This window comes from Anabas testudineus, chromosome 22, assembly GCF_900324465.2.
Source record: "Anabas testudineus chromosome 22, fAnaTes1.2, whole genome shotgun sequence".
NCBI lineage: Eukaryota > Metazoa > Chordata > Actinopteri > Anabantiformes > Anabantidae > Anabas > Anabas testudineus.
Genome location: NC_046630.1, coordinates 2,712,382 through 2,735,432, shown reverse-complemented (window position 1 = coordinate 2,735,432; position 23,051 = coordinate 2,712,382). Strand labels below are relative to the sequence as shown.

The 23,051-nt window shown below is 42.1% G+C and overlaps 3 protein-coding genes across 6 annotated transcripts; 2 read left to right on the top strand and 1 right to left on the bottom strand.

Annotated features, from left to right (window-relative positions):
• Positions 1–1,260: 1,260 nt before the first annotated feature.
• Positions 1,261–7,816, top strand: cdca4 (cell division cycle associated 4). 3 transcript variants are annotated; one of them, XM_026339742.1, is made up of 3 exons: positions 1,267–1,509; positions 4,713–4,850; positions 5,193–7,816. In XM_026339742.1, the coding sequence occupies exon 3, from the start codon at positions 5,202–5,204 to the stop codon at positions 6,120–6,122; it is 921 nt and encodes a 306-aa protein (XP_026195527.1). In that variant the 5' UTR covers positions 1,267–1,509; positions 4,713–4,850; positions 5,193–5,201; the 3' UTR covers positions 6,123–7,816. The 3 variants fall into 3 exon arrangements, with proteins under 3 accessions (XP_026195524.1, XP_026195527.1, XP_026195526.1); XM_026339739.1 differs by lacking the exon at positions 4,713–4,850 and having other exon boundaries at positions 1,261–1,509; XM_026339741.1 differs by lacking the exon at positions 1,267–1,509 and having other exon boundaries at positions 1,520–4,850.
• Positions 7,817–10,251: 2,435 nt separating this feature from the next.
• Positions 10,252–13,971, bottom strand: LOC113148216 (fatty acyl-CoA hydrolase precursor, medium chain-like). 2 transcript variants are annotated; one of them, XM_026339818.1, is made up of 14 exons: positions 13,879–13,971; positions 13,524–13,664; positions 12,809–13,001; positions 12,590–12,731; positions 12,324–12,457; positions 12,047–12,200; positions 11,858–11,962; positions 11,671–11,769; positions 11,457–11,600; positions 11,303–11,380; positions 11,070–11,208; positions 10,805–10,954; positions 10,654–10,726; positions 10,252–10,579 (listed from the first exon to the last, which is right to left on the bottom strand). In XM_026339818.1, the coding sequence occupies exons 2-14, from the start codon at positions 13,597–13,599 to the stop codon at positions 10,393–10,395; spliced, it is 1,674 nt and encodes a 557-aa protein (XP_026195603.1). In that variant the 5' UTR covers positions 13,600–13,664; positions 13,879–13,971; the 3' UTR covers positions 10,252–10,392. The 2 variants fall into 2 exon arrangements, with proteins under 2 accessions (XP_026195603.1, XP_026195604.1); XM_026339819.1 differs by lacking the exon at positions 13,879–13,971 and having other exon boundaries at positions 13,520–13,626.
• Positions 13,972–14,035: 64 nt separating this feature from the next.
• si:dkey-177p2.6 (SERTA domain-containing protein) lies at positions 14,036–18,791 on the top strand. The gene is made up of 2 exons (XM_026339820.1): positions 14,036–14,227; positions 15,376–18,791. Exon 2 carries the CDS (start codon positions 15,380–15,382, stop codon positions 16,172–16,174), a length of 795 nt encoding a protein of 264 aa, XP_026195605.1. The 5' UTR covers positions 14,036–14,227; positions 15,376–15,379; the 3' UTR covers positions 16,175–18,791.
• Positions 18,792–23,051: the final 4,260 nt, after the last annotated feature.

The following is a 23,051-nucleotide window of genomic DNA, read 5'->3' as shown; positions in this document are numbered from 1 at the left end:
CTGTATATTGAGTAATTTCACTTTACTGTTAAAATGGGGATTCTGATGTTTTGTAATTGTGTCTGCGTGAACTTACTGAATGAATCCCATTTACACCTGACTGTGGTAAAGAGGGAAAAAACCTCCGAGCAGTAATAAAGTCATAGAGTACTTACATTATATACATGAATCCATCAACAATCAGACGTATATTTGTATGTTATTTTGAAATGGGCAAATCTACACACTGAGTACACCTCCTTCTGTTACTTTAAGTATATTTTGATGCTTAACTTGTGTACTTTCCTTGCTGTGAGGAATGTGTACGTCCTTTTACTAGTAACAGAGTATTATAATACATTATAAAACATTATTAAAGACTAACTACATAAGAAGCTACAACATGCACCACCTTTTAATATGTAGTTTAAAATACCAGAGGCCATATTTCTGTGGAGCAGGCTTTTCTGCATACTGACTACCTTTATTTGTGATACCTGATGCATGTACTTTATTACTTTTTATTGAAAACAAACAAACAAACAAACAAACAAACAAACCCACCTGTCATGTTGTGTTCTTTTTCCTCTAATACATAAGTTACTAGTACCAAATAGAATAAACAAATAAATGATAATGTAGTATTAGAATTACTACAAATAAGTATATATTACTTAAAATGAACTAGATTCTGATACTAAACTTTGACTCAAGTAACATTTATGTGCAACACAGTATTTCTACCCTGTAGTAATAGTACTTATACTTAGTAAAAGACCAGAGTGCTTATTTTACCTTTATTTGACCTCTCTGGACAGTATGTTAACTTACAAGTTACTTCACATTTCATTATTAACACCACACAGCTTGGTAATGTCAAAAACTAAACTACTTCCATTAAGTGGATCATTGGACTGTATATTAAAATAATCCACCGTGGCTTTTTGTATATTTAACTTTCACTCAAGTTAAATTTCTAATGTAGTACTTCTGCACTGTAATATTTATACTACATTGTTTTTTAAATTAAATACCTCTTAAGCACTTCTTCCACTTATAATGCAGAAGAACCAAATCATGTAACCCAGTATTATAATGTGTGGTACTAGGTGTCAGTACTTCAGTACTTGATGTTGATGTACAGCTGGTGCTACACAGTACTACTCCACAGTACTACACAGTACTCCACAGTACTACTTCCACTCGTTCACCTCCAGTTTCTGTCTCATGTGTTCGCTTGTTTGTGTCTTAGATCCTCGGCAGCAGCAGCAGCAGCAGCAGCAGCAGCAGCAGCAGACCTCATTAGAGAGGAATCCCTGGCAGACGGCTGCCTGTGTCGGCCTGTGTCGGCTCCCCTCCCCCTCCTGCCTTCCGTCCCTCAGTCCGCTCCGCGGCAGCAGCAGCAGCAGCAGCACTGAGCGACTTCAGTTTCTGAAGCCGTGGCATGAATGATCTCATCTGAACCTGATCTCCGCTTTCCCTGCCGTCGATCCTATGACCGAGACGGGAATAAAATAACACAAACACGAGGTGAGTACGGCCGGCCAGCCACCCGGCGCCGGTGTCTGCGGAGCGGGCACCGGGGGGACCGTGTGTTGTTTTAGGAACTTAAAAAGAACCGGGCCGCGACGAAAACTCTTGTTTTTGGCTAAAAGGAGGAAGGACCGCGGAGGATGGGAGGTGGTGGGTGGGCGCTTCGGGCTAATCAGGCTAACGTTAGCAAACATTTTACGACACGATCAGGACGAAAAAGCCAAAGAAAAAGCGGAGGAGGCGAATTTTAACCGTTTTTTCCACTAAACCGCTTCAGCCGAGCTAACAGCTAACGTTAGCTAGCAGCAAGCTCCAGCTAGCTAGCCGGCTAACTGTTAGCTACTAGCGCAAAATGGCCTCGTTGTCGCTCCGTGGCCCCGACGCCGAAAAGACAAAGCATGCGGTAGTCACGGCTAGGAGCTGCCAGCCGGTCGGTACAGCGGCTCCAAAGGCGCCGATTAGGCCAAGGAAAGCGGCTAAAATCACGGCGTGGACGAAGAAACGTGAGAGTTAAAGCCGCCCAGTGTGAGGTTTATTTATTAATTTACTATGTGGAGCTGGGAAAGTGCTGCTTCTCAGTTGGCGGTGGGGGATGGGTCGTGCTAGGAGCCATTGACGTAAAGCGAGGCAGCATTTTGTTTGGCTTCTGGCTCCTAGCATAGTGCTCAGTTTAGTACTAACGTTATTCATCCAACCCCGTGTTTGACGGCGTTTTCTCACATAGATCTATCTATTTATGTGTAATTGTCTGACATCAGGCTCCGATGCTGTGCGTAATTTGAACGTGGTGCATCTGTTCAGCTGATTACTCATTCCCTGATCTGTGCCAGACGCACGGGTTTGAACACCATATATGTCAGCATTTTCTGGTTAAATCTTGTCAAAGCACTGACTAAACTTACCATCAAGGCCCCTTAAAATAGAAAACAACAGGTTGAATGTTTTGGAAATGATCTGGATCTCAGACTATAGTTGAGCATCTGAAGCAGAATAAATCTTTTTAGAATAAATATTAATCACTGTTAAAAGTCAGGTACACGGTACAATGATCGAGGACAAATCTTTAATGAGTAAAAGAAATAAAATTGATGGAGATTTTGGTCCACTTTCAGTTTATTCAACATGTATTGTGATTTGTGTTATTTAAGCCACCGCTGACTATTTTAATGATGGTTTTTGTTTTTCAGTTGATCATCTGTTCAGTGTAATAATAAAAAAAATTCCCTTCGTAGCTTCTCAGAAACTAAGGTGACTTCCTCTAAATGTGTCATGCACGTCCGACACTCCAAAACCCAGAGAGCTCCTTCTATACGTTTGTTTTTCACCATATTCATATAAACGAGTTAAATAAGACACCAGAATAGTTGTTTATGGCTGTTTTTCTGTCTGTTGACTAAATGTTTGAGATATATGACATCTAATGATAAAACAATATAAGCCATTTGTGGCTTTCTTTCATTAAGGAATTTAAACAGATCATTACTCTGTAGATTTGTGGAGAATCCTTGAGATTTAACCCCAAAATGCTAAATTATAGGGTGTTCAAAAACCAAATTTGTCAGTATACCTGTAAAAAATATTGTCATGTCCAGAACTGTTTTTTCTTGTGCAGTGTGATTTCTCAAAGGTTGTAGGTTTTCCTGGTTGCACTTGATTTTCTATTTTAATATTTTACACAGTGCTCTCTAGTATCTCTCATTTAACAGGGGCCAGCACAAATGCACTGCACAAGAAGACAACACATGTCCATAATTGTTTTCTCACCCTTTGTATTTTAGATCTCCAGACAACTTCATAAATGACTCTTTTTTTTCTCCCCTATTCTGTCCACTGTCAGGAAATGTTGTTCTATGCAAGCGAGGATCCAAAGCCTTTCAGTGCGTCCTTTAGATCCACGTCTTGTTTGATATGGATTGTAACGTCTTGATATTTGGTGCAGGTTTAGTTCACTCATCTGCTCAATCGGGTGAGGACTGTAGCTGTAATTTAATCTTTCTTTCTGATTTTCTATTGAGTGTTAATGTCTGAAAAGAAGCAGGCTTTACAACCACTTCCTAATGAAGTAGAAATGACTCATTTTTTTGATTTTATTCTTGATTATGTGTTGATTAAATGTTAAATTGTGTGGTGTTTTATCATGCCAGTTTTGGGCTTCACAATCCTGCCTGACATCCCTGTGTGCACTGTGTGTTAATTTAAAAAGTGGTGTATAATTTACACAGATTATAGGGCCCCAGTTTTGCCTGGCACCATAAGATGACATTTTAACAAAAAACAATTTCTGCTTGGCTGGTGTGCAGATGAATTGTGACAATAATAGCCGTGTCTAGTGTATTTAGTTTCCTTGTTTTTTGTTTTCCACAGAAAAGTGGACCCAGTGTTTGTAAAACTGTTAACAACTATTTGCTTTTTTGGTTTCCATTTTGTAAACCCTGATGTTTTGTGAGGAGTCCAACATGTACAAAACTTTTCATTGTACTATTGGTTTTGAATTTTTTGTGATTATGTTTTTAAAAATGTAACACAAATACAAATTTGAAGCAAGTGGAATCATTCACCCCAATGCCCTGCCCACAGGTTTTACACAGTGGAGACACAGCCGGACACTGCACACTATATTTCTGTCTGATGGAAAATTAAATGCCACAGGCTGCTGTTCAGAGCTCAGTCTCCCATTTACTCGCATCCCATTTATTTTGGGAGTCAGGGGGCCTTTAATGTTGGCAGGAGTGTTGTTTTGTTCCTGTAAGACATCTGTGTGTTCACAGTGGTGTGTAATAAGGAAGTTGACTCTACTTTTCTTCCCCTCCTCAGTGAAGAGAAAGTGAAAATCTTGTTCTACTAGTTTTTGAACTGTGGCGTGTGTAGACATGGAAACCTGATACTGTAAATATTAGTGGTTCATGGTCGTATACTGTATTGTGAATATTGTAAATGCTGTTATTTTTGATATCCTTATCACCTTTACTCCTATAAAAGCATCTCATTGATTAGGATATCTTTTTGATTTTCTTGATCACAGGTGCCTGTGGGAAAGAATATGAGTGCACTGATCATGTAACTTGAGTGCTGTTTTTGTTTTCTGACAAAGGTCTCTCTAGTCTGTGCTTACTTTGATGCAGCGTTCGCATTTAGTTGGTAACCATGCTATTTTCGGTGGCTCAGTGGTCTGTTAAAAGTGTGGTTGTTCCGCCCAGCAGGAGTCTTGCCTCAGACTGGCCTAAAATGGGCAGAAATGGTGCTGAACAAAAGCTGCTTGTCGCTCGTACAAAAGTACTTGAAGCGTTGCAGCCGGGACCAAGCTGCATTGCTATTGCCTGTGCCTCTCAACAGGAAAGGTATAGCAAACTTTAAGAAAAAACAACTACAACAAACAATTTACTGTTTACTGTAGTTCACAAAGAGTTTTTAAACCTGTAGAGTTTATTAATTAAGCCACAGCTGCTGTTCAGCAGCTTGTAGCCGTAGATCCCTCATGTCCATGCACACATATTCCACCACATAGCCTCATTACATCACACATTTACATAATTAATTACATGACACTTACTTTTTTACTCTTATTAGCTAGTGAAATTCAGAACACTAGGCACTTTAGTGTGTTTGTCAGTGTGATTAATTTGTTGTTGTGTTTCCACTGGGTGTCTGACTGCGTCTCTGTCTCCTTACCATCACCACAGAGAGACAACATGTTCCCGAAGGGCACCAAGCGTAAGTTCTCAGACTCCGGGGAGGAACCGGTCTCCAGCGGCGAACAAGGCCAGGTGGCTTCATCTGCGGCAGCTCGGACGCTGTCATCCTCCTACAGCCTGCAGCGGCAGTCGCTGCTTGACATGTCGCTGATCAAGCTGCAGCTCTGCCACATGCTGGTGGAGCCCAACCTGTGCCGCTCGGTGCTCATCACTAACACGGTGCGGCAGATCCAGGAGGAGATGACCCAGGACGGCACCTGGCAGATAATGACCCAGGCTCTGGCTGCCGCCCAGTGTCCCGGTGACCGCCTGGTGGCCACCGAAGTGCTCTGCCGGCAGACAGACCCAGCAGCTCAGGCCGGTCAGAACCCTAAGCCCTTCTCAGTGATTGGTCTGGAGGAAGGCTACCACTCCGAAGAGGTGGTGATGGACGGAGACGTAGAGACAGAGGTCACTATGTCCACTTTATCGCCTGTCTCCCCCCAGCTGTCCTCTGCTTCCTACCTGGCAGGTCCCTTTGGCATGGGGCCCTGCTGGGAGGAGGAAGAGGAAGACGGTGAGTGTGAAGAGGATGAAGAGGAGGACAGCGAGGAGTGTGTGTCAGAGGGAGAGGAAGGAGACCGGGACCACCTGAGAGCAGACTCCAGGACAGGGGAGCAGGTTTTTGGGACTTTTGAGATCAAGCACCCGGCGCCGCCCCCTGACCCCGCGCTCGAGGAACTGTTTTCAGACGTGGACCCGTCCTACTATGACCTCGATACGGTGCTGACAGGCATGCAGAGCGCCCCCAAGATGGGGCCTTACGATCTGCTGGAGAGCCTCTCCTCTCACGGGCCCTCAGCCCTGAGCTCCAGCTCGAGTTGCAGGTCAGACCTGAACGAACTGGACCACATCATGGAGATCATAGTGGGATCCTGAAACACAGGACATTCCTCTAGCCTGTACTGATCCCACAGACTCTTTCCAGACTATGCACAGTACACGTGCATGTTCTGTATGTGGTATTGTTACACATGGAGATTGTTGTAAGGTTTTGGGACAAGGTGGGAAATTAACAGGAAGCCAAGTAGATTTTGAGATACGCCGTTAGAGATAGTTACTCTAATGGCCTCGTAGACGAGTCGGCAGCTGCTCTTCGGACCTTTGTCTTTTATTCCTAAAATAAAATTGGCATTTAAAATAGTAAAGGAGTGAAATCTGTAAAGCCAGCCGGGGCCGTGGGTTTGTTAGTTTCCTACTTTGTCGAAACCCGAACCTCCACAACATCTGTGAGAAGGCAAAGATAATTACTTATACCATGATGCATTCTTATTTACGTACTTTCCATGTTTACGTCTGTGATACATTCTGTCATTCTAGCTCCTCCTGATCGTACTCTCTGCTCTTTTGTCCATTTCTATTTATTGTTACATGGACTGTGGAACAATTCATCACACTACATGCATCAGAAACCAGAACAAATTGTAAATCCAAATCTATGAATCAGTGCATATTTTCCTAAAGATTTAAGCAAATATGAATGGAATATATGTATATGTACGTATGTGTGTATATAGAAATATATTTTTTGCATTATACAGCTGGGGGATTTTGCAAGTATCATTTGATATTATTATAATTTTTTTCCCTCCCAAGTGGTTTTTAAGATTTTAATGTAGCCAGACTCGAGACAGTGTCTTCCCATGGTTTGGTATAATAAGTCGACTGTAACCGGTGTCGTGAGCGACATCGTCACACTTTTGTAGGCGCTGTTCTTTCATTTTCTCTAAAGCTTTACACAGGACGGGGGAATTACTGACATTCCGCAGCCGTCCACTGGTGAACATTTGTCTTTTTCTGGTAAGTTTACAGTAGACGGTAAGAAATGTCAGTAAGTCTCCCGCCCTGCTTTACCAATTTTACAAATAACAGTAATAATAACATCTTTTTCCTGAAGCATTTGGAGAAACCCCGGTGTGATAACTGCATCAAGAAGCCATATTTCTTTATCTCATTTGTTCGAATTACAAATGAAGAATTCTGTGTGTCAACCCATCTAATTTATTGTTTTTATTTATTGTATTTATTATATCTAGGTACAGACATGCCATACTGACTTATCAAATCAACCACGAGGCCCGATGAAATTATATTTATCCAAATTTTGCAGTCCGTTTGAATGCAGTACCTATTTATTCCACACATTTTATTATTGTTAGTAATAATAATAATAATAATAACCGGATTACTATTCAAATCGCTATGCAGCTCTGTCAAATGTGTTTCAAAATGATTGTATACGACTCAAATGTCCTTTAATTCCTTTATGCAAACAGTTGCCTTTCTCCTAAAGATGTGGAAAATCAAATGCATTTTCTTTTTCAAAATGGCTCCTTATCATGGTGATGAAGAGATTAACTCAGGCAAACAAAATGTATTGACTAAAAATACAGTATTACGACACGCTTAATACCTTACCACAACACTCCTGAAGGATGTCACTCTGGTCTGAATGGGAGCTAGAACTTCAAAGACTAATTGCCGTTGTAAAATGTATGCATTTTTTTATATTAAGAAAAAACCTTGTAGCATCTTTGTAAATATTTTTTATAATAAAAGGTGCAACTATTAAATGTGCTCTCTTTACTTTCTGTTTTCTAATTTTGCGTTGTACTGATCTTTACTGTTGACCTGTGGATCTTAACAAACCGGTGACAACAATGTTCCCCACTAAGAGTCCTGGTGGTTCCCACTGTCTGTCTCACAGTTGATGCGACTGATGCTTTAGTAATTCTTTTATTTAATTCTCACCACATCAGAGGTCTACAGACAGATCCCAACTCTCCATGTTGGCTCAGACAGTGTGAAGTGTAGATTAACAATTTTATCTATTTCAAATTAAATCTGTAGAACAAAGCGTGTAAAAAGTGACTGATTAGCACTGTATGTTCTGAAATAGTCGTTTCATGTGACCTGGCTGCAGTGGGGCCTTTGTCCTCACATGCTCACATCACATGACGACGTTAAAGCATGAGATTCTGCATTAGATATGCAGAGATGCAGCTAAAAGGATTCAACAGAACAGAACAGGACTAATGTGTGATTGCAGCTCTACGCGCTACTGCTGCTGCTCACAATAGAACATTTAATCCATTTTACTTCTATTAATAGTGACGACTGATTTATTTTATTCAGTTATTCTCAAACATGCAGAAGTTAAATACAATTCTCATTAAGTCTGAAAACATCTAGATATGATTGGAGCTTACTCTGCAGGTTGGCCCCCTCCTCCCCGCCATAGTTAGCCTATAGTTAAAGATTAATGGCGTCACGGTGACTCAGCCAAAAGGCAGCCTGAGGAAAACCCGAGTCATCGGGGAAACGGACTATAGTTTAGAAACACAATAAACGTGATGCAGGACGTGTGTTTAGTGTTTTATAGACGCACACTTCAGACGACACATTTCATCTGTTATTTCTGGAATCAGTCTGAGATACAGTAACATAACTAGTAAGAAATATAAATATAATGTAAACGGTGTTAATCCTAATTAATTATTATAATATAATGTACACGTTACACTCCACCGCCTGTGGAAACGTGCGTGAAATCAGGTTGAATCAGTGTGAACAGGCCGTAGGCTGATCGTGCTGCCTTCAGGTGCTTGTGTCAAACATGAAAACAGTTACTCACATTTATAAGTAGAACATTTGAATGGAAATAACCAAATTAACTTCACGGTTATTTTAATTGTGTTAAACAGATGAACTACCTTCAGTGAACTCGGACATGTTAGTTTTCTTTTAACAGTTGGTCTTTAAACGATCTCGGGTTGGTTATTGTTCACTTACTAACTTAATGTTTTTGTGTCTTTTGGATCTTTTGTCACTGGTGTTATTAAGAAAGCTCCAACATTTTATGTTTTAAGCTTATTTTGCAGTTGTGCCACCAAACACAGCGAGATGTAGGTCAGCAGACAGTTCCAATAATAATTCTGCAGTTAGTGGATGTTTACTTTCTGTTCAGAGGACGAGGAAAGAAGAAGTCAGAGTGTGTTTCACTGTGACAGCTTCGGCAGGAAGAAGAATCGTGGATGAACTGTTTCCTTATTTGGTGTTTGTCGTTCCGGTCACGTCCTCCTTCTTCCCTTGTGACTCATCTGTCCCTTTAAAATGCTGCATTCAGGTGCTCACGGCAGACTTACAGGCCTTCTAGACATTTCCAACACGGAGAGTGTGTACTGATATTTGTTCGTTATATCCAAACACTTTTGAAAAGCTCCAGTATTTCCACATATTCCTGGGCCTCGTGTTAAATTCAAACTCCTCTGACAGGAAAAGGAGGAGCCACTGAGGCTGCTACGAATCCAGGAAGACTCTCGAAAAGCTGATCGCAGCAAGTAAAAGAAGTTGTGCAAGACACAGTACCACTTCAAATACTGTACTCGAAGTACTAAAATGTGCAAGTACTCCACTAACATGGTTGAATTTGGTGCTATAGGCCTTGTCCTGGATTGAAACCATGTGTGAGTCATAAACCAGATTTCTGCAGAAATCTAAAAGTTTCATTCATGTACAGACTCAAAGAGAGAGAGTTACTCATCATTTATATCATTTCTACTTCTACAGCAAATGCTGAGAGCTACACACTGTTTCCTGTGAACTCTGCTGACACCTGTGTACTAATGAACAGTTAATAACTAACTACACATCAGAAGTTCTTAGTTATTTTGTGGTAGGAATCTATCATAGCTGTCAGATAAATGTAGTGTAATGAAGTTAAAAGTGCTGCATATTCCTCTGAGTAGAGTAAAAATGAAAGTTAAGTAAAGTGAAAATGCTCCAGTAACGTTTAAGAACGTACAGTTTATGTACTGAACCTCTCCAGGTCCTCAGAACTAAAACAACGTTCAGTGTTTCGGCAACGGCAGCGAAACAAGCACAAATAAATCTAACTAGGACGTTGTTGTTCACACTCACACAGAGGAAGTTGTGCCCTTTAACTCAACGTTGGTCTCACCGAGTATAGAACTGAATAGTTTTTAATAAAAACACAAACCACAGCTGATAAACATCAAACTATGTTTTAATTTCCAGGTCATTAAAGAGATGAAACGTGAGCAGCGTTTACACAGCGACTATGAATCGTCTTCTTTCCATTCTAAGTTAACTCTGTTGTGCTGACACAGAACAACAGAACCAGAACGTTCTACAGTTCCCTGCGCACCATCTTCTCTTGATGCTGTCGGACCTTCTCAGGGAGCGTCTGAGTCAGGAAGATGAACTTGTCCCTCTTCAGATGCTGAGCACTTGCCTGCTGCTTCAAACCAATTGCCATGTACTCTTCTTTATCTCCATACTTGGGCCAGTGGACGAGTCCGTCCCCGTTAGGAGACCTACAAACATACACCACGGTTACCTCCATCCTATCTCCATGTACAGTAAGACTCACTGTGTAATGAGTTCCTACCCTGTGCGGGCAAAGTTTGCCCAGTAGCTCATCGTGATTTTGCCCAACTGTTCCTCCTCTTCAGTGCAGGCGTCTAAAATCAGGATCATATGGAGAATTCACACTTTCATTTCTCCCAAAAACAATCCAGTTTTTCTAGATCGTGACTCACAAGCTAATTTGACGTGGGTAGTTGTGAAGCACAGTCCTAGTACTGAAAAGATGTCATCGCCATGGTCACACCCGACGAAGCTCGGCCTTTTTGCCTGCAGGAATATGGGAGGGTGCAGGTACTCGTACAGGTAAACAGCAGCTCCTGCATCTATAACAAACACATGGGCGTTACACTGCAGTTCTTGTCTATGCTAGTTTCTATTATTAAATCTGAAGCACGTTATATTAAATATATATATGCATAAAAATATACAAAGAGATACCTCTGTGGAAATTAGCAGTCTTAACAGCTGGGACGTTAAAGAGCACATCTCCAAGCATCTCCCTGAACCCATCTCTGTTTTTCACACGGTCTTCACCCGTTCCAATATACTCATTAATGATCAAATCTCTGATGACAGCCTGTTCGGGGTTGAGAAAATGAGCGACACACGTTAGAGAAGCTTGAATATAATATCAGCAGTAAAGCTTTAATGTTGGACAGCGTCTGTCTTACATCAGAGTAGAAGAAGGACATCCTGGTTGTGACCTCCTCCCGGCTCATCCCGTCAGGGCCAAATGGAAAACCAAAGAACTGAAGAAGACACGGCTGCAGTTACACAAATACTCTGCAGTCATGCACACAAAAAAGAAATCAGTAAAACACGTACTTGAGGAACTAACCACCCCGCTTCATCATTAGTCACACCAGTCATGACGGGCACGGTGAGAAGTTCGTGTTTTTGGAACAGCTCGTCCACTGGTTTTGTCAGGAAGTGTCCGTCAACATTTATAGAAACCAGCAGGTTTTCATCCTGGAGAGAAAAGTAAAAGTTGAAATAGACGCACATCAGAGGGACTGAAGTGAACATTTCAGCATCTCACCTTCCCAATAGTCACGAGCGAATCGTAGTCCAGGTTTCTGACACAATCAGCGAACTTCTCTGTGCTTTGGAGGCTGCAGCCGGATCCATTAGCCATCAACTGAGGACAGACACAACGGATCCATCACCACAAATTAAAAAAACAATAGCTTTTAATAGACTATAAATCATAAGCACTGATCACTAACCTGCATCATTGATAGAGGATCATTTGACACGATCATATCCATGGCAGCAGTGCCGCTCTCAGCTATGGCTCGGTGGAACAGGCCGTTGGACAGCGGCGAGAGAAGCTGTGGGTTTGAGCAACACCAGCGTCACAGTCGGTGGAAACTTCAGTCACATAACTAACACAACCTCTGCAGACGGACTCCTACCAGTAAGGACACGCTTATCCCGCCAGCAGACTCCCCGAATATGGTGACTAAACCTGGGTCCCCCCCAAAGCTGTGAATGTGCTGCTGGACCCACTTCAGAGCCTGCACCTGGTCCAGTAACCCAAAGTTCCCTGGCATGTGCTCGTCTCCGGTGCTGGATGGAACACACAGTTACAGTCTGCAGGTTACGTCTACGCCAGCTGATCACGAGATTCACTAAAAGTAGTAATCCAGGTGTTTTTATTCGAACTGTGACTAATGAGTGGAGCTGTCTTACCTGAGAAAGCCCAGAAGTCCCAAACGGTACTGGATCAAAACCACAACCACATCCTGGTAAGCAGCCAGTGCTGAACCATCGTACAGTGAAGCTGCCTCCAAAGTGAACCCTCCACCGTGGATCCACACCATCACCTGGTCAGGTGAACCAAAGCAAACAGAACACACTACCTGAACCTGACTTCTGACAAAACCCAAAGGTGTGCATCATTACTCACACGGCCATTACGGGCTCTTTAAAGAACAATCAAACCAAACGGTTCTTACTGGGAGCTTGGCGTCGCGGGTTCTGTTTGCAGGGGTGTAAATGTTGAGGTAAAGACAGTCCTCTGAAATCTCAGGGACGTCTGCAAACACCCAACCGAGTTCACTGAGCATATGTAACGCGTGCTGTTTCTGCTGAACACACCTGCAACAGAGAGGATGATTAATCAGAGAGCAGAGATTCAGTTTGAAACAACCGGAGCTCACGGAGGGATGTTTTACATGTTCGGCATCCGGGTGGCGTCTCTCACTCCCTCCCATCCTTCTACAGGCTGAGGTGCAGCCATTCTCAGTGCAGGGCTTACAGGCGGCTTGGCGAAGGGGACACCCAGGTAGGCATGGACCCCCGTCTCCTTCCCCTTCACACTCACATACTCACCTCTCAGACTGCCGAGCTGCGTGTGGACTTCAGGTGCTGTCAGGATAGAAGAACTGAATCAGAATCACGATCTAATGCTTCAGAAATCAGAAATCATCCATTTATTCCTCCAAATACACAACATCTAGCTGGAGCGTCACATCCAGAACAGATTTATGAGTTTTATACAATCAGTGATTAATCAAACATATGAACAAGTTAATCATTAAACTAATTCTACGTCTCTACAGGACTGATGTCAACCTTTGACCTGACAACTCGTTTTACAAGTTGCATGTTGCAGAATTACACTAATTACACCTGATTCAACTTTGCCACTGAATCCAGTTGTGCAATGTCACGAACAACTGTCACACACAGTTTTACAGTTTTAACACTGGAAATAAGTGGTTTAAATAATCTGACTGAGTTGTTTTTGGGTTAGATTCTGCTGTAACTAAGTAAATTTGATTAGACAGGAATCCCCACATTAACCCTGCAGAAGAAACCATTATGCTGAAAAGTTAAATCAGACTTTAAAAGCCTAATTTAACCTTTGGACACTGAGTATTTACCTACCATGCAGGTCTGCAGCAGCACAGAGGTATAAAACACAGGCCAGCTGGATCACAGTGTGCAGTTCACGGACCTCCATGGTTTTCAGTGCATGAACTGAGACACTGTGCAAAGACAAAGTGACGCCTCCTCTGAAGCTTTTCCCTTATAAACATGAAGAGAACCGGAAATTAGGAAATCCTGGTGTGGTGCAACCTAATTTAATCTAAACCAGTGATTTATGATACTTAACCAGCTCCTAACCTTAGTTATTTCTGACCTGATCTAATCCTGAACTAGCTGGTTCAGGTCAGGTCACGTCATCACACAAAACTGCTAGTTAGGTTAGGTTAGGGTTAATTTTAGGCTACAAACCGACCTCACTTCACCTGTCCGCTGTCATTGAACGCCAACGCCGCTCACGTGTTCTCCTACACGGTGTCTGCTTTTTACGAGCCGCGCCTGAACGCAGCAGCAGTCGGAACAAGCGGCCGCACATTCGCGGCCCCGTGAGTGGCGGAGGTGGAGGCTCGATCCGCGGCCGAGCGAGCCTATCACGGCCGGCCCCGAGCTCCGGTGCTCCCCCCACTCGCCTCCCCCGCGGCTCCGCCTCCTCCTCCCCCCGCTGCCGCGGACGGACTGTCCGTACGGTCCTTATTTCTGGGCTCGGCAGCGGCGACGAGACGACGGATTCACGGACCTCATGATACTGTCCGAGGACACAGAAGGTTGGTTCGAGCTTTTTTATTATGATTCACTTCACGTTCACACAAGTTCTTTTATTCTAAGTGGGTTCGAGGTCCGGGGGCTTTATTCTTATGGGTAATAAGTAGAACACGTTTGGTTTCTACCGATTCTGAGAGTTCAAATGTAAAAAGTGTAGAAATAAGAAGTTGAACCGTGCTGTGTTCAGACTCGGTCTCCTCAGAGGGTGGAGGTCAAACCCTGATCTGATGGGGGTTCATGTGAACCAGTTTGTCAGAAGGTCCCTCAGCCATGTTAAAGTGTTGGAGTCTGCACAGTGACTCACATCAGCTCAGTTCAAGTGTCTGAAACAGAGAAACTCACAGATCCACCGTGAAAACCTGAAAACCTGAACACGGAGCAGCTTCTCCTCCGTTTCTCCATCACCTGAGTTTCTCCATCACCTGAGTTTCTCCATCACCTGAGTTTCTCCATCACCTGAGTTTCTCCATCACCTGAGTTTCTGTGTCACTGTCTTTGACTAGAAACTGTTGAAGTGACAGCCAGCGGTGAAGCCAGCCCTGCCTGGTCGGTGCTGTTACATAAAGTGGATGCTGGGTTTATTACACGGCACTGAGGCCTGGTGTGATCCCACATGTGTCTGAGTGTTCCCAAAAAAAGAATAGAAACTAATCACCTGCTTTAAACTGGTGTCATAAAGACAGGAACACTCACAATTACAGGTGTGTGTGTGTGTCTCAGAGCAGAAACTGAGACGCTGTTAATCATTAATCAATCTACAGAAGATTAATCTTCATATTTGTATTTTATCTTAAAACTAAAACCTGTTTCATTAGTCTTCTGTTTGTAAAAGTGTCTGTTTCAGTGTCTCCACAGCCAATATTGAAATATTATACTAATCATGAGCTGTATTATATTTTAAATACCTGCACATTCATTAGTCTAAAATGAAACTGTTTAGAATCTGATGTGACAAAGCTTAAAGTGTCTGTGTTTGATTAATTATCAGAGCTCTACAGCGTAAACGTGGAGACAAAAGCAGATATAATATATAGATATAGATTTATCAAGTTCAATTAGTCTTAAAGAGTTTTCTTCTCCTTATTAAATGTGTTAGTTTTATTTCAACCTTCATCGTGTTGCGTTCTCGTGTCTTTATCTCTTGATCTAGGTCGATGTTGGGTCGTGGCGTGAAGCGGAAGTGGAGCTGCTTGGAGGAGCTGGAGGCCGAGGAAGTCCCCGCCGCCGTGATGGAGGAGAAGCAGCAGGATGGGGACGAGGACAGGGAGGACGAGGGTGGGCTCCTCGTGGCTCCTCCCAGACCCGACCTGAGCCACCTGCAGCAGCGTCAGAGGGTGCTCGGCCTCTGCTTGGAGAAGCTCCAGCGCTATCAGGCCGGGATGGAGCTCAGCCTTCGCCGCTCCGTGTTGCTCATCAACACGCTGCGGCAGATCCAGGAGGACATGAGGAGCGACGGGGCAGGAGCCTGCACAGCGGACGTCCTCCTGAACGGCGTCCACCCGGACTCCTGTCTTCTCAGGGACGACTTCAGGGAGGACATGTCGGTAACGTGCCCCGGGTGTGCAGAGGATGATGGGGCCAGCCTGTCTCTGTCTCCACCACTGTCCCCTGAATTCCCATCTCAGGAGGAGAACGTGTTGCCCGACCAGCAGAAGTCACTGCCTGCTTCGACTATCAGCTCCTTTAGCGATGCGGTCAACGCCATGGGCTACCTCAGCGACCTCGCCCTGGACGACATCTTTGAGGACATCGATACTTCGATGTACGAGACGTCGGACCTGCCGTCGGCCTGGGGCTCGGGCTCTTTGTGGCCCGTCAGCGTGTCACCGTGGGCAGACGAGGACGTGAAGCTGCGCTCGCCCACTCACAGCTCTCCTGCAAGTCTCCAGTCCTGTTTAATGGATCTAAATGAACTGGACCACATCATGGAGATCCTGGTAAAGTCCTGATTCCCAAGGAGAACTCCTGAACATTTAAAGGAGTCTGCTCACGGTTGGAGACGGGGAACAGAGACTGATTCGAGGGTCGTGACCTCGGATCTTTTAAGTCTCCATCTGACATTTTAACTTAAAGCTAGATGAGGTGCAATACAACGATTCATGATATGCACGAGACTCGTTTATAAGGAACCCGTTTGTGCCTCAAATGAGACACGAAATATTTATTATAGCAGCTGAAGAATTGAATTTAAATGTCTCATTGTAGTAGGAAAACATCCACTTTAAAACACTTTTGCCCTTTTTAGACATGATGCAAAGATATTTACAGAAATGTCCGTGGAGTCAAATGAACAGTCAAACAGAGTCAAACAGAGAATCAATCAGTTGATAATCAATCCGTCATTCATTTGTTAAGCAAAACGATGATTACAGGAGCTCATGGGAGAGAGTTCAACTGGCTTTTGGATCAGTTTTCCTCAAACAAAAGTGTGAAATGTAACCTCAGGCTTTGGGAAATTCTGATTTCTTTCATCTAACAGAAATGAGCAGATAAATCTATAAATGTGTTTGTTAAACGGTCAAATTTGACTTATGATGATATTCATTCAGCATTTTCAGGTCACTTTTCACCTTAAGAGCAGGTTGTCTTTTGAGTAATCTGTGAACAATATGTAGTAAAAGCAGACGAGACAAGTCTAGACAAAAAACATTGCACCACTTGTCAGGGAAGTGTTGCAACAGGCAGGATTGGACATCACTAACTGATGAGTGTCCTAAGTGGATTTTCCTTCATGCAGTAAAAACCTTGAATTTCCAAAATCCAGAGATTAAGACGCGTCTCTTTCCCATTTTCTGAGGTTTCAGTAGAAGCAGTAGCAGCATCCACTGCTCAGGAAGAAGCAACCTGAGCGTTCGTGCGTCACTCTGGCTGTTAGATCAGACCTGGGTTGATTATTAATTGAAATCCTTTCAATTACTTAAGAGACAGGATTTCTGCGAGCCAGGAGGGCAAAGGCCCAGGTTTCCTATGAGTATTAGGACTGAATGATCTGAACCAGACCGCGAGTCAGCCGCCAGTGGAACGTCCGGCTGGTGAAAAAGAAGAACGTGGACTTTGGGGATTTACTAACCAAAGAAGTAATCCTCCAAACTCCACAGGTGAAAACACCTAATATTATTCTAATGTATGAATGAACAGATATGACATGTGCTTTGTATGTAGAGCCTATTATTTGGGAGTGAGTGTAACTTATAATTTAGATTCTTTACAGATTGTCATTTGTTTCTGTGACACCAAACTTTCATAGCCTGCACAAGAAACATCCTCGTCCTGTCACCACTAGGACGTCGTGACCAGTTTTTCCTCTTCGGCAGCTTATCTTTACGATAAATCCAACCCGTCACGAACGCAGCATCAAATGCATTTTAAACAGTAATGTAATCCCAGTCTGATTCTGACTGAGGAGCCGATCTCCTCCAGTCAACAGTCAGCAACGACTTTGCCATATCTCAGAATTGTAAATGACAACAGAAGCCTATGTATCTTTATGGCCTTGATGGTGTGAAGTTTTATTGCAATGGTGGGAGTAAAAAAAAAAAAAAACAAAACAGAAAGAAAAGTTTTGTATGTGTTTCTACCTGAAACTCCAACGTCCTGTCCAGTAGAAGAGATACAGCGAGTGAAAGGTTGCGATGAATCAGATGCTCGACCTTTGCTATCTGTGGTTTACTCCTGTTCTACCTCCTGATGTCTGTGTGTTGTCCGTTTACCTGGACACTCCTGTTTTACACCACGAGCTACAGACTGCCTGTCGCATATAGAATTCATTTTGTTATGTGGTTGTTTGATGTGAGCTGTAAATCCAACGCTTCCCTGTCAGACCAAAGTAATCCGTCCTCATCTCCACCATGTTGAAACTGTGCCTTACTACTGGACCTCATTTCCATTCTCGTTAAGGTTCTCCTGGTCTGGGCTCGGGCTTTCATTGATAAAAAGAACTGTGATGGGGTATGTTAAGCGCTCAAAGCCAGAACCGGCATCGTTTCTTTTCCTTTTCCTGGCCTTTTACTGGCACGTGAGCTTAATGTATCCTGACAGGCTGACAGTGAACTAGCTGAGGGAGGAGGTGGCAGTGAGGGCCAGCAGGGAAAAATAAGAGGCGGAGGAGGAGGTGGAGGGGTGGGAGGAAGCTGCTTGCGTCACTTGTCCAGTAGGAGGGGTTAAAAGCTTGTTTTGCACAGACTCAGACCACCAACCAATCACATGAGGTGTACGAGGAGTACACCGCCGCTACAACAACAACTTGTTTTTCGCTCCTAATGGCTCTGCACAGACACACGAGCGAACCAGTTGGATTTCAGCTCATGAAATCAAACCACTTTCCTCTTATTTGCATCATCTATCGGACAGAATATGACAAACAGAAAGCTGCAGTGTTATTTATAATTGTATGAAAGTGTCAGTAGGGTCTGTGAAGCATAAACTGTTTGTTCCAGATGCTTATTATGATGTAAATGTCACTGAAGGATGAGTTTGCTGGGTAATAAGATGATAATTAATAATGTATTGTATTTTTTTGTGAAATATTTTATAGAGTTTATTCAATAATACAGTAATATACCTTGACTGTATTGTGTGGCTCTTCATTCCTTTAACACAGGCCTTATTACGCAACAACACCCAGGCCTGTTTGTGAGTCGTTTTTTGGGTCAAAGACTCAGATGTAACATGCACACAACAAAATCTGATCAGAAAGCAAATAATTACAGTCATATCTGCCAACCTCTCCAGAAACGTGCCTTACTGAACACCAACAATGCATACACAATCAAGTATTAGTCAATACATGACTGACTGTTCATAGTCAGGCTGTTTTTTTCTAGTCACTTGCCCTGAGCATTGCCTCCCAGGCAAAATGTTATCACATAAATCATCGAAACCTCGTCTTCTTTGACTATTATGTTTGAATCTTTAACTCTAAACCTGTAAGACATGTCCCATTTGTGTTTTAGAGTTGATTTAAAGCAATGCACAGCCTGTGAGTCTCAGCTCAGAGCGTAACAAGCCCATTATTATTTTTCCATGCATGACTGAGGGGTCAAATGGAAGCAGAGACTTCCCTCTCGTGGCCGTTTGACAGAATTGCAGATGAGTGCTGACGGTGGCTGTGACTGCAAATTAAAAAAATATGTTCGGTGCCGTTTGTTGATGCTGTTGTCTGGTGTTTCTGCAGCATCATCACGAACAGCTGGTGTCACATGCACGGAACCCGATCCTTGTACAAAACCAGGTTCTGTGATTTCACTGAAGTGGTTCTTATAGTGGGGTGCAGACACTGCTAGGAATGTCACTTAGTTCACTGGAAGCTATTCTAGTCATGGAAAGTATTCAGTGAGAGGCCAGGTCTCATGTTTCACCATCACACAACGGTAGACACTTACAAGAAAGGCAGAAATATCAATCAAATTCAAATAATTATCATTTATGTGTTGACTGTGTTGAATGTTCTTCTGTTCTAGATTCAAACAGCTGCAGCTCAACATTTCTGCATGACACTAAATGTTTGAAAAGGTATGAAACCTCTTGTTTTTTTCACTGCTTTGCAGCATTACGTCCTCTTAGGGCAGCGACATTTTTTTATTGCACTTTACCAATCTCTAAGTGCATCTTTACGAGTTTGATTTCACCCCGGAGAAGGACACAAACACAGACAGAGTCTAGTAGATGCTGCTGGTGAGAGGGGTTGTGGAGCTGCAGGGAGTGGCCACACGTGAGGAGAAGCAACACGTGCAACTCCTGCAGACCAGCACTGCTAGTACTGCTCTTTAAACACATGTGAACATAGCGTGTCTGACAATGCAGCCACACCTGTCTTTCGACATGCAGCACAATCTATCTGTAATGACACTGCTCATTAATCACAGTGGAGCCGAGGCTACAGCATAGATGTGGGCCTGCGGCCCAGCAGACTGCTGTGGTTTTATGTTTCTCTGCAGGCAGACATCACTCTGCTGTGGCGCAGTAAAGCCGGACTTTAGCTCGGAAAGCCTCCGTCTACCAGGCTGACTCAGCACACGCTCACAGAACAAACAACCTCTGCTGCTGCAAAACAAGGGGATGGAGCAAGTAGACTGATGGGTAGAGAGATGGATCGATCCAGCAGTGAAAGAAAAACACGTTCAAAATGTAAAAAAAAAAACTAAAAACAACAACATTCATTGTCTCTTAATACAGTCGTTGATAAACTGACATATTATTTTACTTCTATTTGTTCCTCCATGTTTAAGTTTTCTTGTATTTCATGGTAATGCATTTTATGTGCACGTGTGAAGCAGTAATAAATGAAACCAAAGTGGATTTACCCAGTTATATTAGAGTTAAGCCTTAGATTACAATGATAGATTAGATGTTGGAATGTGTCAGACAAGTTACACAACCCAGAGAAACAAATTCCTCTCTGTCAGATAGTCTGTAAGTGATTTACAAAGTGCATTAGACACTGGGGAGATTCAAGTCCAGGCCTGAGAAGTGACCTGAATGAGCTCCAACGACATCCATGTAGAAATGGATTTGATTTCAGCTGCAAACAGGCTCCCATTCAAAAACCAATTATCAGCTGGCATGTTGTTTTTTTTTATGACTGACTGTAAGACAGAGGCCGCGGTGATCCGTGGTGATCCGTGAAGTGGACGTCGAGGTCATTTCCAGACTCAAACTGCTGAAACACCGTGGACTGGACCCGACCTGACACAGGTTCAATACAACAAATAGTAGAAATAATCACAATTTGATCAGAAAGAAGATTAGAAAAGGTTATATACAGTATAATAAGAAGAATTTATTAAATCCAAGTGTAAGACTGACCCAGCAGTACAGTATGTAAGGTACTAAAGAAATGATTAATTCAAACAGTTCATGAGGTTAATACATATTGTCCTGTATTGTATATATTCAATTGTAAATAATACATATTTATGTATGTCTAATGAGCCATAATACATGAAGAGTACTTTTTGGTACTTTAAGTAGTTTTATGAGCTAATACTATTGTACTTTTACTTATTTGTAACAGATTCTTTCTACACTGTTGTATTGGTAATTTTATTAAGTATTGACTATTTATTTCAGATATGACACATTAACTACATTAAAAACACAACAGTAGTAGCACTGTTGTGTTTGCTGATTGTTTGTACAGTGACCTCGAGTGCTCAGAAAAGCTACAACATGAAATGTTGCATACACAAGCTAACAGTAAATTATATATATGTAACAAAACAACAATATAAATATACATATGTGTGGTTTTGACTTTCATTTCACATACGTTTTATTATTTTACATATGATGATGATGTTGCTGATGATCTACGGTCCTCGAACCACAGTGACACTGAAGCTTGGTCCAATCTAATATTCTCCAAATTAATTATGAATAAAGGAAAATTAAAGGCGGAGTAGAAGCTATTAGTCATGTCTGCCACCGGGGGCTCGTAAATGAGACGGACGCATGTGGCAGATGTGTTTTCACCAACATGAACGAGGTTCATAATTTGGCAATAAAGAGAGTTAGTCAGAGAGCTTTCAGTCAAGTTCAGAGGTGCTAATGAAGTACATTTACTCAAGGACAATTTTATGATACTTGTAGTTTACTGAAGTATTTTTATTATAGTTATTTTCCAGCTGTATTTGCTGGTTACTTTTTACAGATATAGAAACTGTTCCAAACAGCTTAGCTGGCGCTAGCTAACAGTTCAGCTTGTTTCATATTAATTACTTGAACCTTAAACACTGTAAAGTGCCTTGAGATGACTTCTGTTGGGATTTGGTGCTATACAAATAAAATTTAATTGGGCCATATTTCGCTATATAATTTTCAGATTTCATCATATTCTTGTTTCTAATTATTTGACAGTTACTCTGTTTTTTACTCTTGTTATTCTGTGTTATATTTGAGTGGAAAACACCAACACACATTCTTTTGCATATTTTGGCTAATTAAACAGATTCTGATTCTGACTACAGCTCTGTCTTTAAGGTTTCTGGACAGCTCTTTACTGTGGAGTTCCAGGAATCAGATCTGTCTGGAACAAGCACATGATGTGTATAAGTGTAGTTAAATATTCCACTCTCTGCTCATTATGAAGATTAAAATCAAATGAAGTCTGTAAACATCTGATACATCAGCTCCTATCCTGTAAACTCCAAACCTAACAAGTTATATTTATTCTATTAAAACTAACTTTAGCATTTTCTTTTCATAAACATCTAAGCTTGTTTTCTCTAGAAATGCACTGTTGCACCATCACTCCAGTCCATTTTGCTCAAAGAACATAAACTCTGAATGAATGACTTGTTTTACCTGCATGTCCGGGGATTTGAACTGGCAACCTTACGGCAGGGAGTTCATTTGTTGTAGAAGTGCAGGTGAAAGTATACAGTATTTTTTTCCTACATTATAAGTGAAATGTAAACAGATGTAGAATAAAACATAAATCAGTCTATATAAATAAAAACTGTATCATTACTGACTTTACATTATTCACATTATGTTGTTTTTAATATTATAAATCAAATAAATGTTTCTGTGTTAACATGCACCTCAGTAACATGTTTAAAACAATCTTTCTGTGTTATGTGAATGTGAAATCTAATTTCCGTATTCTGGGTAGGGGATTAGAAAAATCGGATTTCAGAATACAGAATTTAGTAGAAACCAAAATAAGTTTCTACAGCTGAACATCTGATAAATTCAGAGACAGAAATGGGCATCAAGACAGTAATCAGCTTCTTCTATGTCTAGTTAAACTTAAAATGTGTGAGCCTCTCTTCAAAAACAAGACCACAGTTTAAGAAATCCAGCGACTGATCGTCTGCATGCATGTGC

What these genes read in the sequence shown, in the direction of transcription:
- cdca4 (XM_026339739.1), top strand. Translation starts at nt 5,202, where the DNA reads ATGTTCCCGAAGGGCACCAAGCGTAAGTTCTCAGACTCCGGGGAGGAA.
- LOC113148216 (XM_026339818.1), bottom strand. Translation starts at nt 13,599, where the DNA reads ATGGAGGTCCGTGAACTGCACACTGTGATCCAGCTGGCCTGTGTTTTA. An exon ending in GGACTTCTGGGCTTTCTCAG is followed by an intron (nt 12,201 to 12,323) that starts GTAAGACAGCTC and finishes TGTTCCATCCAG; the next exon opens with CACCGGAGACGAGCACATGC. An exon ending in CGGGGTGGTTAGTTCCTCAA is followed by an intron (nt 11,381 to 11,456) that starts GTACGTGTTTTA and finishes TGTCTTCTTCAG; the next exon opens with TTCTTTGGTTTTCCATTTGG.
- si:dkey-177p2.6 (XM_026339820.1), top strand. Translation starts at nt 15,380, where the DNA reads ATGTTGGGTCGTGGCGTGAAGCGGAAGTGGAGCTGCTTGGAGGAGCTG.